General features: G+C 37.8%; 2 protein-coding genes across 4 annotated transcripts; one reads left to right on the forward strand and one right to left on the reverse strand.

Annotated features, from left to right (window-relative positions):
* Window positions 1-1,456: 1,456 nt before the first annotated feature.
* LOC143855695 (dof zinc finger protein DOF5.4-like) lies at window positions 1,457-2,813 on the forward strand. Its single transcript, XM_077365772.1, has one exon. It carries the CDS (start codon window positions 1,696-1,698, stop codon window positions 2,515-2,517), a length of 822 nt encoding a protein of 273 aa, XP_077221887.1. The 5' UTR covers window positions 1,457-1,695; the 3' UTR covers window positions 2,518-2,813.
* A 2,819-nt stretch (window positions 2,814-5,632) lies between these two features.
* On the reverse strand, window positions 5,633-18,158 carry LOC143855694 (uncharacterized). 3 transcript variants are annotated; one of them, XM_077365768.1, is made up of 5 exons: window positions 17,839-18,158; window positions 16,136-16,246; window positions 13,325-14,100; window positions 12,022-12,428; window positions 5,633-6,114 (listed from the first exon to the last, which is right to left on the reverse strand). In XM_077365768.1, the coding sequence occupies exons 2-5, from the start codon at window positions 16,143-16,145 to the stop codon at window positions 6,006-6,008; spliced, it is 1,302 nt and encodes a 433-aa protein (XP_077221883.1). In that variant the 5' UTR covers window positions 16,146-16,246; window positions 17,839-18,158; the 3' UTR covers window positions 5,633-6,005. The 3 variants fall into 3 exon arrangements, with proteins under 3 accessions (XP_077221883.1, XP_077221884.1, XP_077221885.1); XM_077365769.1 differs by lacking the exon at window positions 17,839-18,158 and adding an exon at window positions 17,345-17,808; XM_077365770.1 differs by lacking the exon at window positions 17,839-18,158 and adding an exon at window positions 17,049-17,174.
* Between the last annotated feature and the right edge of the window lie 1,460 nt (window positions 18,159-19,618).

The raw sequence follows: 19,618 nt of genomic DNA on the forward strand, positions 1-19,618 counted from the left end.
CACCGCTCATGGCCGACAAGAAGATTATGGAGCAGGGTAGGTACAATAGCTGTCCACGTGTCCCAATTGCAAGGACCACCTTCTCCCGTTTACGTACGGCGGAGATCAAAGAAAGAAAGAAAAAAACAAATAAGAAGAAATCCCCTCTTGATGAATTGACAAAATCACACCTATTTCAAATTTAATATGCCTACACCCTGTTGTTATAATGTTCAAGCTAAGCTAAGGGTGTTAATTTTGGCTCGGGCTCGGAAGCTCGGCTCGAAAAAAGCTCGGTTCGAACCTCCGTTTGGTTGCTGGGTTTTTTTTTTCCTAAGATTTATGTGGGAGAATATTTAGTGGTCACATCAGCTTTTTCTTAGTGACATCAGCAAAATCTTATCTTGAAAATGGTGGTCTCTCTTTCTCTCTCTACCCTCTCTCTCTACTCATCATAATATCTTTCTCTAATTAATGCTTGTTCCCTCCTTTGTCTCCTACCTTTACCCACATAAATCCCAGGAAAAGAAAAAAACCCGGCACCCAAACGGAGCCCATCGCCGAGCTAGAGTTAGGCCAACTCAGCTCGGCTCTGCTCGTTAAGAATTTAATATATTTAAATATATATCTTATAAATTAATATATACACTAAAATGGTTGTCCAGGGAGTGAAAGGGAGAGGCAAAATATGTCACTTTTTTTTTGGAATCCCATTTGTTACTTGGACCACCCCCCGTAGTGTAAAAAGAGTAGTCAAATTACACTAGATAGGGCTGTCCAGGGAATATGAGGTGTGTGAATTTAATATAATCCGAGCTCGATAAGGCTCGAGCCGAGCCTGATTTGAGCTAGCCGAGCTTTTGAGCTTAACGAGCCAAGTCGAGCCTGGCCAAGGTCTCGGCTCGGCTGACTCGTTTACACCCTTCAAGCTGAGATTTTATATGGGGTAAGCCCTTTACCCTTACAGGCCTTATTTTTTTTAAAGTACTCAACGGACCACACACTAAAGGATGATCCAAACCGTCCATGTGATGAAACACAACTTAAATAGGTTGTTACCCAAAAATCATTTCCATAGGATGATACTAGACCTTCGATTTTCATAGGTTTCCATGGTATATGAAGATCTTCTATAGATCCGAGGGTTGGAATCATTCTATAGATATGATTTTTCGAGCACAAGCTATTTACGTTATGGCCCATCACATGGACGGTTTGGATCATCCTAGAGTGTTGTCCGTACAGTACTTCTTGAAAAATACGGGACTACAAGGGCTTACACCGTATAAAAACTCAGTTCAAAGCTTAACGCGGAAACTGATTGCCAGGTAGGGCCTACAAAAAGGGTTATTTTGTAATTTCAGCAATAACTGGACATTTAATGTAGGAAAATGACAAATTCGCACTGTCTGTAGGATAATTCGCTCCACTGATAACGTGAATTGTCGCAGACTTTAAAGCGTTTTGATGTCAAATCAGGTTAAAATGGTGCGAATTATCCTCCAGTGACGCGAATTTATCATCACCCTTTATTTATTGAAAAATAAGATCTGTGACTGAAGTAAGAATGGGATTTGAAGAAACTGATTTGGTTTCGTACTTGAGAGGGAGAGAGATCAGAATGCGAAGTTCTCGCCAAGGAAAAACCCGACTCTAGAAACTTCTAGAATCTGAATTCCTCCTCTCCGTCTCTTTCCCCCTCATTTCTACTTCAAAATGCAAGATCTCGGATCGATTTCAGCCGGAACTGGCCGGAACTCCACCGGCGGTGACCGGAGATTTCGTCAGAATCAGAATCAGGCACTGAAATGCCCTAGATGCGATTCAATCAACACAAAATTCTGCTACTACAATAACTATAACCTCTCTCAGCCTCGCCATTTCTGTAAAAGTTGCAGAAGATACTGGACTAAAGGAGGAGTTCTCCGAAATGTCCCCGTCGGTGGATGTTGCCGGAAAACTACTAAGCGATCAAAGCAAAAATCCTCACAGAAAAAGCGAAAATCAGTCTCTAATTCGAGTAGCGAAAGTTCGAGCTCAATAACTACAAATACAGTAGAAAAAACATCTGATTCATGTAGATCTGAGCTCAATTTCACCGATTCAATGCTCTGTAACTCACAAAACCCTATCTCTAACCCTAATTTCGAATCTCCGCCATGGATGCCGGAGAATTTAGAGGGATCGGATTCCGGCATGTTGCCGGAGATCGGAAGCTTCACGAGCTTGATGACGGAATCAAATCCGGTAACTTTACCTTTCAATGTCTCCGATCTTTTGCCTTTACAACAGCATAAGATGACGAGTATGGTTGATGAACTCAAGATGCAAGAACTAACAGCGGGATTTCTCGATCAGACGGTTTCCGTCGAGTTTCCTCAGATTCAGAACAGGATGATTAACGGCGGTTTAACTCCGTTTGACTGGCAGAATAACGACGATCAAGGTATTTTCAATTTGCCTGAATCCGTTGATCAAGCTTACTACTTTAATCAGAACCATTGGATTGAAAATGATCACTCTCTTTATCTTCCCTAATTTTATATTTTCGCTTTGAAAATATTTAAACATGGGAGCTTTATCTTTTAGGCGATGGTAAGTAGGATAATTCGCACCCCTTGTAACGTGAATTGTGGCAGAATTTAACGTTTTTTGACGTCTATTCACGTTACCAGGGGTGTGAATTATCCTACAGGGGGTGCGGATTTATCATTTCCCTTTTTTTTTCTTTTTTTTTTTTACGTGTTTGGGTTGATCATGATGTACTAACTCTATATGTTTTCGATATTTCTCAGTTTTATTAATGAAATGTTGACACGAACGTATTAATTATTTATCGTGTAATCTCGTGATAATTAGTTCGTTAATATTTCCTAATCTAATCAAATTAGACAGATTTTGATAATTCCAAGCGATTGTTTCACCTCCATCGCGACTGACTGAGTAGAAATCAGCCTCTATTTTTTTTTTGGTGGAGGGCTGAGATTTAAGAACATGTGGATTAATTTTTCCAAATGGTAAAACAAACAGAGCCAAAATTGAAAATTTTCCATGATTTTCAAAGAAAAATTGCAAACCTATTAGACACTGGAATTTTATTTTTTCATACAATATTTTTCATGAAAATTTTATTTTCCTCAATAAAATGTATTTTCCAGAAATTTCTTTTCCTTTAGCTCTGTTCACTTGCATTCTTGAGAAAGGGAAGGAGAAGAAAGTAAGCCAAATTTTTCTGTGATTGACATGATTTGACATTTTCCGCCGTTCACTTGTTTTCTCGGGAAAGCGGAATTACATAGGTGGAAAATATAAATAATGACGTAGAAAACTAACTTTCTTGCACTTTCCCTCTAAATTTTCTCACCAAAAGGATGGAAAAATCACTTTCCTGAGAAAACCACTTTGCCTGCATACTTTCTTTTCCTTTCTCGGCCAAGTGAACAACGGAATTTTCTCACAAAAGAAATTTTCTCACAGTTTCTTTTCCTTTCTTTTCCAGTGTTTCACGTCAGATTCTTTTCCTTTCTTTTCTTTTCCTGCAGTTAGAAGGCTCTGCTTGGATTACATGATTTTTATGGAAAATTTGGAAAGGAAAAATATTTCTTAATTTTCCTGCTTTTGTACACATAAAAATGGATGGTTTGAGCGTATGTTTGTTTAAGATTATGACAACCGATTGTGAAGTCCCCAACCGATTATTGGACCGAAATTTTGTGAATTTTTCGGCCAATATTGGGGACTCCACAATCGGTTGTCGTCTCTTAATCTAAAACAAACAGGGCCTTAGAGCTACTTCAATTTATGATAATATCCTCGAAACTAGCCATAATCCCATCATTTGCCTCAAAATTATAGTGAGTAAAACTTTTTCTATGAAAATAATTTCCATAAGAAATATTTTTCTTGCAATCGAAACATGGCCAATGGCTCACTCCTAATCGAACTTAAGTATTAGTACCTGGTTAGACGAACAAAATGCAAAACAAAAAGATAATAAAATCATTTTTGGGCTGTGCAATGCTAACAGCTGTTGGATCAAACATCAATATAAAAATAAGCTACCCGATCGGGCACCATATAAAATCTATGCAATTCTTGCCTATCAGAAATTTGCCGGAAAGACCACCTTTTATGGCTTGGAACACCCCTAACCCCTTTTTTGAACTTCTCAGAATAGTTTTTAGAAGAATAATGATATGATAACCGAATTGGGAACCGAACAAATAGGCTCTTCACACATTAGCAATCTTTGTTCTTGGTTTTTTTACTCGTAAAATGGCAAAACTACGCCTTCAATGCCAGTGACCCGTAAGGATTTGCTTGGTTATGTTGGGGTTCCAAGCAAAAGCAAATAGTCCCACATCGGATAAATGAAATGGATGGGGATGGGTTATAAGGTCGGGCACCCTCGCTCTACCTGGATAAATTCCCTACAAATGATATCACAGCTTAGGACGTGGCAACCCGTTTTGCTTCCAAGTTGCTTTCCCTGCAAATAATCCCACATCGGATAAATGAAATGGATGGGAATGGGTTATACGGGAATGGGTACCCTCCCTCTAATGGCTAGCTTTTAAGGGTGAGTTCTACCCGGTTAAATTTCCTTTGGAAAACCCTTCAATACAATGCCTCTCTTACAAAGAAAAACTCAGAAGGAGAACAATAAAAGAAGAAGATCACATCTCCAACAAGAACTTTGCTTTTGCTTCACCACAAAAGCACTCCGAGAGCCCTCAAGAGAAAACCCCTCTTGCCTTTCCCTAACCTTTGTTCTCACCCTCAAAATGAACACCCTTGCTTTTGTTTCACCACAAAAGCCATTGTAGAGCCCCAAGAGAAAACCCTCTATTCTTGTCCTAGATTTTCTCCACTCACCCTTGAGTAGAAGAACCACTTTGAGTAACAAAGAAAGAGAAGAGAAATCCTTATTTTTGATTCACCACAGAAAACCTCCTAGAGCCCCAAGAGAAAACCCCTCTTTCCTTGCCCTAGATTTTTTCCTTTTTACTCTTATCTTCTCTTAAACCTCTCAAGTTCTCTAACCCTTGTTTTAAACCTTTCTTGCCTGTATGTATTTAAAACATACCCTACATGATGGACTCCCCTGAAAAAGCATTGGCGCACGTGTAAACGAGGTGCTCTACCTAACTGAGCTATAGCCCTTGTCATAGATATCTTAACATCTAGAGAATTTATTGTCAAGATGGATATTCCAAAGACCAAGTGGAACCCAATCCAAGAAAGAAATAAGAAAACAAAAGAAATACAAAAAGTAGTGGTAATTATACATCACCATTTCAACGGGTTCCGCTCCCATTTTCCGTAGCAACTCAGAAAAATAAGCTACATCCAGCCTAAAACCATGGACTCCGTTGAGAAGATAAGCGTGTATGGTTTCCATTGATGATTTGATAGTTAGGATTAACGGGATGAAATCCTATCATGGCCGTAGAATCTCTATGGTGAGGCCCGCCATAAATTAATGACTAAATAATGCTGACATTATATGGGCTGGTGAGTGTCTCTTGAAGGAAGAACAGAGGGAAACAGAGGGAAACAGAGAAGTAGAAAGAAAAATTAAATGACATAGAAAATATGAGAAAAGAGCCATATTATTTTTTGGGTTTATGGGATTAAAAGGAACAATAAAATATTAAGATCAATCAAAATCATGTAATATCTTCTGTGATTCAATATAAATCACCATGAAACCAATGAATACATCTTTGTTTCAATAAAAAAAAATTAACATGGAATCAGGGGATACTTACTGTGATTCATTAAAAAATTACCACATAGGGCAGGAGGGGCAATTCTCCCAAAGCCTTTACTATTAATCATTATGTTTTAGGCTTTTGAATACTAAGAGAGAAATGCTGGGCTTCAAGCACAACTCTTTGGATCTGCTGCAGAATAAATACAAAGACTGCATAGGAAATGAAACTATTTATGTGAAATTTTGCACCAAAATATATTATTTTGATGAATTATATTTGAACTCAACGAGCCTGGGTAAACAGAAGCAATCAGAATCTACAGCAAAATAGAGCTGCCCAACAACCCCGGTTCTTCCGAGGCTTCCTGCGGTCACCTTTCACCATTTTCACTGGGCTAGTATCCCACTCTGACTGTAATCTGCACATTCCAATAATCACAACAAGTTTCTATTTATCCATTTAAATATCTGGAAAACAAAGATATAAAGATAAGGCAAATAATTGGACAAGTGAACAGGAAACTGTAGAAATGGAATTTCATTCTGATGAATTAAGGAAACTCAACTCAACTAAGTCTTTGTACCAAACTAGTTGGGGTCGGCTAATGAATCCTTTAGAAATTTTTTATGAAGTAGGTGAATTAAGGGAATTTTGGAAAATTGGAGCAATCAATCATTTGGATGAGAAATGGAGCAGTTTTCAATGTAATAAATGATTAGGTGGCACAGCACCATACTTTGGTGCTACATTGTGGGTCCTATCTAAGAGGCCCCAGTAAGTGCAGAGTTCCAGATGGCAGGGCTTTTGCTTGGTGGGTCCTACTTTCCAACAGTGATGGTGCTATAAAAATTATTACCACAATGAATATCACAACGAAGTGTGGCTCTCTGTACAATGCGGTGCCGGATCACAACCTTATATCATGTTGTTCAAATCCAAAACACAGGAGAGCATTGATAAACATGCATTTCAAACAAATTGGCTTTTCGATTCAGAAGAGTTTTCAAGCAAAAGGATATATGGAATTAGGTTTGGCTAATGCATGCATCAATAATTGTTTGTATGGATGAGCAATTGGGTTAGTCTAGAATCCACCTCATTAATTTTGCTAGATTATATAATGTGGGTTTCAAGTTTCAACAAATACAATGTGACTTCTAGTTGCTTTTACCTGCTCAGTGTGTCAGCTCAACACAAGCCTACATGATACTGCATGTGATCATCTTAAGGAAAACAAAATTGGGTTTAGCAATGTAATCCCTCAAGTTGTATGAACCTTCTTTATTAGATAAGAGAGAGGCATCTACTACCACAATTACATGATTCTAGTATAGGACTGTAGGGGAGGCAGATGAGTGAAAAGGCGACAACTGGATGCCCTGTTGTTTAAAAGGACAAAATATCATAGCGGGAGGCATCATCAAAATCTAATTTCCCTGGTTGATCAGTTTCTGATTAGCAATGGAATACAACCTATGCTCCCTCTTTTTTTTTTAGTATGCAAGAATATTATTATTGGAACAAGAGGGCGGCAGCGCGGGTGTGTGTGTGTGTGTGTGTGTGTGAGAGAGAGAGAGAGAGAGAGAGAGAGAGAGAGAGAGAGGAAAACCAGGAAGAATAGAAACTGTGTCATGGAGGTAGGAAATACCTATTTAAAATTGGTTTTTTGTTGTCTTGGTTGTTAAGAGGTTTTCATGCCCACCTCGCCCACGCTCTCAAGTCTTGCCCTATCACACCCATCTCTCACAACTGGCCCCACAAATATTCCATGGAATATATTTTCATGGTTGCCAAACATGGCCTTGGTGTCCAACACGATCCAACATCTCATCAATGGCTTTGACAAATCCCCACGGTATACCTCGCCGATTTAACCATCTAATCACATTAAAGGAATCGTCTCCCACAAATATGTTGTCAAAATCTTGCCTATTAACATGTCAGATCCCACAGAATAACACGCACTTCCACTTCATTAGTTGTTAATTCCTATTGGTCCAGAAAAATACCAAATTGTGAAACCAAATTCCTCTCTCCGAAGATCACCCACTTCTACTGGGTAGGGATGTAGACTCCTTCCTACTATAACAAACGTTGACCCAACATCGCCTAATAGTAGTATCCGAGATTCTCCTAAAATGGAGGCTTACCACTGCTCACCATCGTTAACACCTACTGGGAAATAATATGAGGCTCTTTAGATCTGCCCTTAAAATGCGTCAATTTCTTTTTTTTCCAAATAGCCCAAATAGTAGCTAGCAAGGCTAGGCTTCATAATATCCTACCCCTTTTACCATTCAAATCTCTCTCTCTCTCTCTCTCTCTCTCTCTCTCTATATATATATATATATATATATATATATATATATATATATATATATATATATAGAGAGAGAGAGAGAGAGAGAGAGACACACACACACAGGGATTTGCTAGGGTCCATCGCAAAAGGCATTTCACAGCTGGTCTGTTGCATGTCAGACCAGCCACCTCGTGAATGAAGACAACAGCTTTTGTCTCCATTCACGAGGTGGGTGGTCTCACATGCGACAGACCAGCCGCAAAATGCCTTTTGTGATCTCTCTCTCTCTCTCTCTCTCTCTATATATATATATATATATATATATATATATATATATATATATATATATATATATGAGAATAGTGTTCCTGCGCAGCTGCTTCAAAAACTCATGTCGCTCACATTTTTGGGGTGATCCAAAGCATTCATTTGAAAGGCCCTTCCATGGATAGGGTGTGTGCCAAAAATCAGCCCTATAGGATCATCATAATCCAATCAAAGGTGGATGGGAAAATGGACAGACACTATTTCTGACCATGTTTTCCCTCCACAAATGGCAGGGTTAGGATGATCCTAAAGGGCTCATTTTTTGTACACACCCTATCCATGGAAGGGCCTTCCAATGAATGCTTTGGACCACTCCAAAAATGTGGGGCCACGAGTTTTTGAAGCAGCTGCTCAGATAAGCTATCTAAGCAGCTGCACAGGAACGCTTAACTCTCTCTCTCTCTCTCTCTCTCTCTCTCTCTCTCTCTCTATATATATATATATATATATATATATATATATATATATATATGAGAAAAGGGTTCCTGCGCTCAAGTGCAGAAACAGGGGTGGGCCACATTTGGTGGGGAGGATACAAAGCATTCATTTGATGGGCCCTTTCATAGATAGGGTGCCCACCAAAAAATCAGCTCCATTGGATCACCATAGGGTGTCCATTTGTGGGGTGAAAATGGGCAGATTTGTGGACAAACAGTATCTGTCCATTTTCTCCCCCACAAATGGACACCCTAAGATGGTCCAATGGAGCTGATTTTTGGTACACCCCCGCATCCATGATGGGGCCTGTCAAATGAATGCTTAGGATCACCCCCCCCCCCAATGTGGCCCCACCCCTGTTTCCAGCACTCGTGTGTGTGTGTGTGGGTGGGGGGGGGAATGCATATAGAAACCTCGCCCCCTCCTACCCCTTTTAGACCACGAGGAGCAGCTCAAAGCAACAAACATAAACATACTAGTGAAGCACTTAAAGAAAACACCCAGCAAACACCGAAGCAGCCAAAAATACTCGTCCAAATCTCTCTAGTCACTCTGCAATGCAAGAAGATATGATCTACAGACTAACCCTACCTGAAGGCATAGCGTGGAATGATCGATGATTATGATCTTTCGATTTCACAGATGATTCGCCATCAAAATCTTATTAAAAACCGAGTTCCACCAAAAGGCACATACTCTAGGGAGAGCAGAGATCCTCTAAATTCTGTTCACTGGCAGGGCTGAAAACATCACAATGAGATGTTTGAATAAAGATTGGACTGAGAAAACTCCATTAGAAGCCAATAACCAGAAGCTTCTATCCCCTGCCACCCTCCTGATATATATCATCTGCAGCCTAGGTCATAAATATTGTTTTCAGGAATTTCTCGGCAAGGGAAAATCTCTGGATATATTATTTTTTAATTTTTTTTCAGGTTTATATCGGAAAAATGACAAAATAGAATAATTTAAAAATATATAATTCAAGAAATAAAATAAAATAAAAATATCGTGATAATTTCATGGTAAATTGTAAAAATAATATATCGCAATATTTTTTTAAATCTCGGGATCGTTTTGAGATTTTGTCATTTTAACAAAATGTCGCTATAAAATCGCAATACTTTGAAAATGTCAGAGGTATTTGTGACAGCTTCCAACACATCCTAGTATAAAGCAACTCTTTCGATCTCCCAGTTTAAAAAAATCTACGAAATCGACCTTCCAACTGATCGTTCCATCAATTTAGCTATAAGTCCTGTACGAAAACCTCTTTGTCTGATGCAACAACATAAAGGTTGGGGAAATCTCCATCAAGGGTGTCATTACACCAAGGATCTTTCCGGTAGAGAATTCTGTCTCCTTTGTAGGCTTTGAATCAAATTCCTCTCATGAAAGGGACCGGACCTTTCGCTTCATAATATCTGTCCAAACCGTAGCTCCATACTTTTGATCGATAATCATCACACAAAATCCAATTGCTGAACCCAGCTCCATACTTTTGATCGATAACCTTGGTTCACAAATGTGATCTGAATAGAAAAAGGTAACAAATGGGAAGATTAGAACAAACATACTGAAATTAAAGCATTTTTAATGCCCAACAAGATTAAACTCCTCTTCCAGTGAGATAGCTGTTTCTCCACTTTTTCAATAATCGAATCTCAGCTCCGCTTCTTGGGTTGCCACCACACAAAGGGAGCTCAATGTACTTACTAGGAATGTGATCCACTTTACACCTCAAAATGTCCCAAAATCTGTCCCTTTCCTCCATACATAGATTAATTCCCATTAAGACCAATTTACTGAAGTTTGTTCTTTGCCTCATTACCAACTCATAGCATCAAAGAATGGCTTTCAGATCCATAACTTTATCTTCCTCTGCAAGCCTAAATATCAGTGGGTTATCTGCATATGGCAGATTCCACGCTTGCATATCCAATGCTCATCCTTTTGGTATCTCTGTTCTTTTCATCGTTAAAGGAAAATTGGCTCACAACTGGGGACTAGTTGTTTGTAGCATTTCTAGTGTTCCCTAAACAAATCAAGATACATTTCGTAGTGGTCACTGTCACTGTTCAGATGGCAAAGAGGTCTGGTTAGTGATCCTAGGAACATGGAAGTCCCACCCGAAATTATCGTCCCCTCCACTAGTGCAATTTGTGGACAAACAATAATGAAGGGTTGGTCACATATAATGGCAGGGGAGTTCTGCCATCCCATAAATGGGAGTAAGTAGACATTGTCTGAGCAGATCACCTGCGCTTTCCCAGAAATCACAAGCTCTTATTCGAAGGTAACTCAGTGTTGTTTTGTCACTACAAAAGCTCATTTCTTCTCATGTTACTTGTTGATCTTTCACTACTACAATACCACTCTGAATGGAAGCCCTACTTTCACTTGTGAGGGATGAAACTCTTGAAAGGGGATACATATTTTTTTCCCTGGTTGAAAATAAATAGCAGAACTGGTCTGGACTTTATCCCGTTGGTGTCTTTACAGGCTACAGCTTTTCAAAATCCGAAAAAGTGACCATAGAACTCCTTAGATCATCTGTTAACATATCAATCCATTACATAAAGGATTTGCTTCCATTTTTGTATGCCTACACTATTCTTCCATTGTACCGACAACGATAGATCTCAGGATCAATACAATAAAAAATCCTATGATTTACATCTTTTTTCTTCTCTGCTCTCATGCTTCCCATATTCTTAATATATGCAGTAATAAACAAAGGCACAAATGGAAAGAAAACAGATCTTGGAAAAAATGTGTACTATACGGGAACAAACTTACGTATGATACAAACTGATGCGGATTGTAGGCCCAATATGTGGCGTATTTGCCCATTAGAACTTTTTAGGGATTTATTTCCATGTCATGTAGTTTTTAAGATTCTTATTTACATGGTATTTAGTTTAAACTGCTGTCTTTATTAAAAAAAGCATGTTACAAACTGATAATCACTAAATTTACGAAATGGCAAGCATGCATGGGCATGGGTGTGTGTGAGAGAGCAAAGGAACATGTAACCACATAATATTAAAAGCAACAGTTCTAAGAAGCGCGTGTATGTAGATAAGTTGAAACCAAAACAAAGTACTTGCATTTAAGGCTCTGTTTCTTTTGAGGTAAAATAGATGTAAAATTTGTTTTATGTTCATTTTTACAACATAAAACGTATTTTACATTCATTTTTACAATGAAAGAAACGGATCCTAAATCTCAAAAGCATAGTGATACAATCGTACTTACACAGGAAAAGCAAACGAGCCCGTGCTGGCTGTGCTTATATCTGATCGTAGAGAGATGCTGCCCATTGATCCCGTGTTTACTATTGCACCCGAGTCAGAACGGATTCCAGAGAAACTCGGCTCCCCATAACCATGTTGAATAAAGAAACTCCGTGAAGAACCAGTCAAGCTGTCCGGGACCTCGTTTTCGAGCCCAGACAGACTTCTCCCAGATTGCTGCCAATTTGCACTTTCTGTGACCTCTCCGCTACCACTCATCACTGACGGTGAAGATTCGAAATCAAAAGTAACGCTCCCAGTCTCCATCTTACTATTGATGGGAAATTTCTCGGTGTTTCTGCTGTTGTTAGACACTTCAGCAGAGGAAGTCCCAACTGAATTTGCTAACTTTTCCTTTTCATTTGTAGCCTGTGATATTAATATTACATCCACACTTATCACATTAGAATATACTATAAATGCATGCATGCACACAAGTAAAAATTCGTATTTACATTCACTGGGTATGTTTTTGTATGGAAAAATGTGCCCACGCCAAATGAAATATTATGTTGTCCGATAAAGATGTGTTCGGATATCATGAGAAGACTCATTTTGGAGAACAAACAGAAAATTTAGGCTTTCAAAAGAATGCATCTTGTAATAGAGTATCTATGCTAACTTCGTAGCAACATATAAACATGATAAGTATGGATGCATAGGCACAAAAACTATAATGATACGAGTACAGAAAAGAAAACAATCCAATAATATGCACAGCACACCAAACAATAGAATAAGAAACCAAAAGTAACATTTCTTTACTTTCGTCCACCTTGAAAATTTGAAATTATTAAAGCAACAAGTTGGAACCAGACCAATAGAATCATATTTTCTTCTAAATAGTATGAAAAGTTTAAACCAGTCAATATTTTGGATTACAGACCTGCCTTCCAAAGTTATTGCCATAAACATTCATGTCTGTAACTTGTAGAATATGGGGGAAATTCTACCATTCTCAAAAATTTCATGATGTCAAATTCTGGATGGGAGCTTCACATATAGGACAGGAGTCATTCCTCAAGCTAAAACTTATAAGCCTATAGGAATAATCTTTTAGAAGCCATGCCACTTCCAAATCTGACTCTGACCAACAAACATGTCCTTCATAGTCCGCAAACAATGACTGGAAATATATAAGTTTTTATACCAAAAAAAAAAACCTAAACCAATTTGCCACAACGGAAAAGAAAAGGTTATTTTTGTTTTTTCTCACTTCACAAGCTAAAGCATAAAAGAGTTGAAGAATCATTTCAAATGAGCACCTGATCAGATTGAAAGTCGCCCGTGGTTGAATTTTGCACCAAATGAAATTCATCAGGCACAACTACTTCCCCGGAGATATCATTTACAGTCTCGTCGGTTGTATCAATGCCTCCATCTTCCCCATGTAAACGATCAGGACTATTGGGGTGAGAGACGTCCTTATAGTCATCAGAAATACGCTGAAAATAAAAATTCAATGATTTCAAATCATCTGAACTGGGTAGTGAACAGTTGAATGCTTCTTTGGTCAAAGCTCTATTTTCATCCAAATCAGAATGTGGGAACCCGATAAATTTCCTGTCGTCTGTCTCATTTTCTACCAAAGTTTTGTCCAGGGAAGGCACTCCCTCATCGATACAAATGTCCTTGATGACATGATAATTGCTCTCTTTGAAACAAACCATCAACTCTGGCAGTGCAAATTCCATGATATTTTTGTTAGTATAGACATCCATTTCATTTTTAGACAACTCAAACTCAGTGCCAGGAAGAGAATATGACGCAACCTTGTTTCCACCCTCACTTGCGCGTATACATATGGAATTTCCTGTGCCCGTATAACTATGAGGTCCTGGTACATCCCCATGCCCATCTCCATTACATTTTTCAGTTGGCAATGCATTTGCATCCATTTTGCAGTTCTCATATTTTCCTTCCTTTCCGACCATGTAATCTGCTTTCAATAATCCGGGCCGCACAGAATTCTCATCATTTTCAACAACTTTGGATGCCGGTTCAACAGCCGGAGAAGAATGGCAATATGTGGGTTCTGTATCTGGAGGCATATGCAATTCGCAAAACTTAACAATAGGTTGAACTTAAAATATCCATAGAAAATATCCACGTTCATGTGTAAATAAATGCCTTAATGTAAAATAAAAATAAAAAATATTGGAAAATGGATAGTATGAGGAGCAATCAGCTTTATGGAACACTCAAAAGAAAGGAATAATGTTGGAAACTGAAGTGAATCTCTATATTCTAGCAGAAACTCAACTAAACCGAACAACTACATGGTATATATCAATAATGAATAATAAAAAAAAAAGAAAAAGAAAGATAACTAGCAATAATCACAAATTGAGGTATTTGGATTATTGGAGTTATGGCAAGAAAGAACCCATCTGTGCAACCAAAGGTGAGTAACAGAAACAAGGATTAGATCATTTGATTTATTCCAGAAGGTGACAGTATTATAAGCAGTAGTTGATTCTAAGCAGGTGTGTAATTGAAATGTTTAAATAATACCACTAATCATCTTTCAAATTGGAGACTATTCAGGAATATAAACATTTAGTAGGATCAAGAACTGAAATTCTACAATCAGATCATTTGAAGATAAAAAAAATAGAAAAACATGTATCATTATTCTACAAATAATGCATTTCCTAAAAATGGTGATTCTGTCAAGGTAGAAGGAAATGCCGACGAATATGATAAATAACATTTCTGATTGAACCATAGGGTCTAGTACCCTAGGATTAAAATTTCTTTCCATTTTTTTTAAACCAAACCATCTATTCAATGTTCTAACTTTCTGTGTTTATTCCTAATTTGTTTTTTTCCAACCCTAGTATCTCTATCCTGAATTTTGTATCCTTCTTATTTCTTTATTCTGAAATCTGTTTTATAATTGGCTTTTCTTTTTCTTTTTTAAAAGTGACAAGAGTATATGTATTAGCAATATACGAGGATTACAGAGTGAAGGGACAAGATGTCCCTTAGGGTACATCATATGGTGACCTAGAGGGTCACTCTAGTCCCCTTAAAAACAAGAAACAACAAGAACCAAAAAAACTATTCCCCCTACCCCAATTTGCTTTCTTTATAATTTGCTTTCTTTAACCTGCATCTTTTCTAGTAATTCAAATCCTATTTATCTTCTTTATTATTCTCGGTTTTCTATGTGAATCTAATTTCTATTGCCTGATCTGAGATTTCTCTCTCTAATTCCATCATATGACTTTACCCACCAAAGTTCTTGATAAACTCCTAAGAATCTGCAACTAAATGTCTCCTAGATAATGATGCCCCAAACTCAAGTGCCCAAGAAATGACAAAAGGCTGACATTAATTCAGTGTAAGCTGTTAAAGGTGGGAAAATTTCTACAATTGTTTTTAGTTTGAGATCTAAAGAAGAAATTCATTTAAGAAAGAGAAAGGAATTTACAATTAGAGGGAGAGAGAGTGTGCCCCACAAATTGTACATCCCTATAGACTCCACTCTTAGCTAGACAATATTATTAGCACATCTAGGGATAAGTGAAAACGAAAAATCCTTTCCAATACACTAGTCCAAAATCTCATCAATAATATACTCCAACCTCCCAAATCTCGTCAATAATATGCTCCAACCTCCATGGACCCAGGCTACGTTTATTAGCCCAATAAATGCATTTGAAGAGTGACCGTCCCTGTTAATCCACCACGAATCTTATCAATAAATATAAAGAAGCTGGTTAGAAGTGCATGGACTTCTGCTTCATTAGAGCTTACCACTCCTATTAGCCGGGAATAGTACATCACAATCTCCCCTAAAGAATTCCATATAATAGAAATTTCTGAAATTGTTTGTACATTGCCTCACCATTTTCTAAGGAGTGCTTCCTAAAAGTAAACTAAAAGAGAAACCTATCTAAATTGATATATTAAAACTTAAAAGTTAACTAAACCATGTGGTAATCAGATAATCATCACAAGCAATGTAAAATTAGCCTATTTTCACATGTCACTACCACACTGGAGAGAGAGAGAGAGAGAGAGAGAGAGAGAGAGAGAGAGAGAGAGAGAGAGAGAGAGAGAAGGATTACCCAATCTCATGGCTCACATATGTTGGAAATGAGTGCTTAAACAACAGTGTCCGTGATATGTTTAATCAACTATACCATCTCTATCGATTGTAGACAATTTGGCCATTCCACCTGTCAAAAAGAACAAGATGAGGCAAGCTTAGGTGCGATATCCAATTGGATTTTAGCACAATTTTTCTGTAAACTTGCAACCTGAAAAAAAAAAAAGGTAATTGGTGTGAAGGTGCTAACGCATTCAGCAGATTTCATGAAGGAAACTGAGAAAATGGAGCTAAAAGCCAGCATGACAAGTTACCAATGGAATTCAATCTAACCTCAAGGGTCTTGCTTCGCAGATGATAATTGCCTCCGACATAAAGCTAATTCAAAAAAAAAGAAAAGGAAGTGATATTTACACCCTTTTTGATCACCAGGGACACCCAGCGCCAGTGTATCAATGACTAAAGGGGGGCTAATGTACACTGGCGCTGGGTGTCCCTGGTGATCAAAAGGGGCGTAAATATCACTTCCCTAAAAAAAATTACAGCATGAAAATACTAAGCCAATCACTATTGGTATTTTAGTATAACCCTAAAAAAATTTATAAGGAAAAATATGACTTTAATAAAAAAACCCAACTGGAAAAACAAACCTAGAAAAACCTTCTTTAACGTACGTCCTGATGATCTAGCCAATTAAAACTAGGGTTTCTGTAAAAAGAAATCAAATGGGTTTGCCCCCAATCTTATAAAAGAACATCTAAAGAATCCCAGTATACCTTTTATAATATATGCACAAGAAAAAAAAAGGAGACATTAAAAACCAAAAAAGAAGAAAAAAACTCACTTTTAATCATCTAAAAGAGAAAACCAAAAGAGAAACAGAAGGAACAGAAACAAAAATAAATAAATTATAAAAGAGAAAATAGCATTACCCTCATCCCCTTTTCACTGCTGAGACAGACAGAGATGAGCAACTTGAATGAAAGAAAAAGAAAGGAGAGAAATAAAAAGAATATTCAAAGATGAAGGGTTCCAATTAATCTAATTTTGCTCTTACAAGTCAATTTGAGAGAGTAGTAGCATTTATTTTAGAGACCTTTCTCTACCAACAATCAGACCTAATAATAAAGAGATAGGTTTCAGCATTAAATAATACGAGCGAGAAAAAAATAATCACAGAAACATATAAAATTGCCAAAATTAGGACGATTTCAAACATGGTACTGACCTTGAAACTTTCTATTTTCTGTTGAATGAAAATAATATTAACATGATCTCCCTTCCACAGATAAAACTGAAGTAATCCAAGCAAATCTAGTTCTGTAACTCTTTCTAATCAGCACCAAATTTTCAACCAAAACAGACCAATTTAGGATCCAACACAAACTCCTAAAAACCCAAAATTTCAGTCACATGTTTCGCATGTTTCAACCTAATCGTTGATCAAATCCCCAAATTTCAAGATTTCGGACAAAATTCTGAAATTTAAGTCCTAAACTTGTAATTTTTCGAATCAAAGTAGATTTCTTTTCCATAGTAGCTGAAATCAAAATATTTAGGCCGAAATAACGGAATTTAAATCCATATCTGCAAGTCCAAATCTGAAAATCGCTCAAAAACTCACGAACTTCACCGAATTTTAACGAACAAAGAAAAAAACAGAGTCGTAGAAATCTACTGAAAAAGGTTCGAATTGCCTCAGTACTGAAAATTTTCACCAACCTTCTCTGTTACTTCAATCAGGAAGTGAGAATCCGATCAAGATCTGGGGTTTTCAAATCCCAAGCCATTGAAAAAACGGTTGAGAATCTGATTTAGTGAGGAAGAAGAATTGAGAAGGGGGTGGAAATAGTAAAAAGGGGGAGAAGTTTTTTAAGTTGGATTTTTAGGGATTTTATTTTCTAGGAAGATACAAAATTGCTCTTTTTCGTAACAGAGAGATTCGATTTTGTCGGGATTTTAATCGGAATTTTGTGGGCTTTGATGAGAGAGAGAGAGAGAGAGAGAGAGAAGATGAAGAAGCAGAGAGAGAGTAGAAGAGAGAGAATAAATGAAAGGAGCGCTTTTCTAGTTGGAGTAGTTGATTCTTAGACAAAATAGTATGGGTGGAAGCGTTTAATTTATGAGGCTGGCAATAAGAGCCCCCGAATTTATTTTTTTTGTATTTTTCTGGACTTCTTATTAGCATTTTTCCTGTTCGTCCTCACGTGCAAGTGGCGTTGACATTCGTAGATTTATTTTTGGGCAGGGATAAATCGACCCCCCAAAAGTGATAAATCCACTCCCCATGTGTCTATCTCTCTCCTCTTTCTCTCTCTAACCCAGAGGAGAGAGAAAGACACATGGGGAGTCGATTTATCACTCCCCTTATTTTTTTTTGGGTGATGATATTTTCACCCCCCCTGCATTACTTGCACGCTCCCCTTATAACGGGAATTGATATAGAGTTGTCCACTTTTCACGTCAAATCAGGTTATAAGGAGAGGGCATGCACGTAATGCAAGAGGAGTGAAAATACCGTCTCCCTTTTTCGGAGTTGCTTGTTGCTATCGTAAGCTGCAATGTTAACTACACCATCTCGCGATTTTTCCATAATTATCAGTAAGGTTTTAAATTTCGATATTATACTCTAAACTGTGGAAGGGATTTCACCCAAAAATCTGGATTTTTTATTATTATTCGATAATATCTCAAAAATTCAACCGAAATTACCGAAATTTCGGAAATTAGAAGCTAATATATTCGCCATCTTTTATTCCACAAGCCACTCCATTTAGTGTACTTATGAGTTTATGACTATTCCTTTTACACTAAAGCGGGTGGCCCGGGAAGAAAAGGGGACGAATATATCATCACTTCCTTAATTTGAACTAAGGGGGGGATGATGGGAACCGCCAAACCCATTATGGACCTTGGCATGAGTTTGTAAAGGCAAAGCAAAATGCCATTACAGAGACAGCCACCAGAATGCCAAGTGTCAGCATATTCGCATGCCACGTAGCATGCCATGCTATTTGAAAATAAATGAACACACCATAAAGTGGGCCCATGTCAATAGCTTGAGTATAACGGCAAGCCATGCATTTCTCATGTAGAGGGTTGGTGAGATGTTTCTCTCTTCATTTCCTTTCTCTTGCAAATTTGCAATATGCATGAGATACCTTCATTTCTACGTATGAAAAATCTTGAGGTTATTCTCTTTACAGAGGATGCTTCATATAAACCACCTTACATATGAATATGATTGCCATTGGTGCTCTTCTTTGATAGAAAATCTTAAAACTATGAGGAATGCTAAATGTAAGGCCACACTTGTGAAAACCATGTAGCAAGGGGCTGTTCGGGTTCCACGCAAAAGGAAATAGTCTCGGATAAGTGAAATGGATGGGGATGGGTTATAAGGGAATGGGCACCCTCCCTCTAATGGCTAGCTTTTAGGGGCGAGTTTTACTCAATTAAATTCCCAACAAATAGTATTAGAGCTAAGGGCGTGGTAGCTTTT

The sequence above is a fragment of the Tasmannia lanceolata genome, unplaced genomic scaffold (assembly GCF_043159265.1).
Source record: "Tasmannia lanceolata isolate RefF3 unplaced genomic scaffold, GAP_Taslan_0.1 ptg000023l, whole genome shotgun sequence".
Lineage (NCBI taxonomy): Eukaryota > Viridiplantae > Streptophyta > Magnoliopsida > Canellales > Winteraceae > Tasmannia > Tasmannia lanceolata.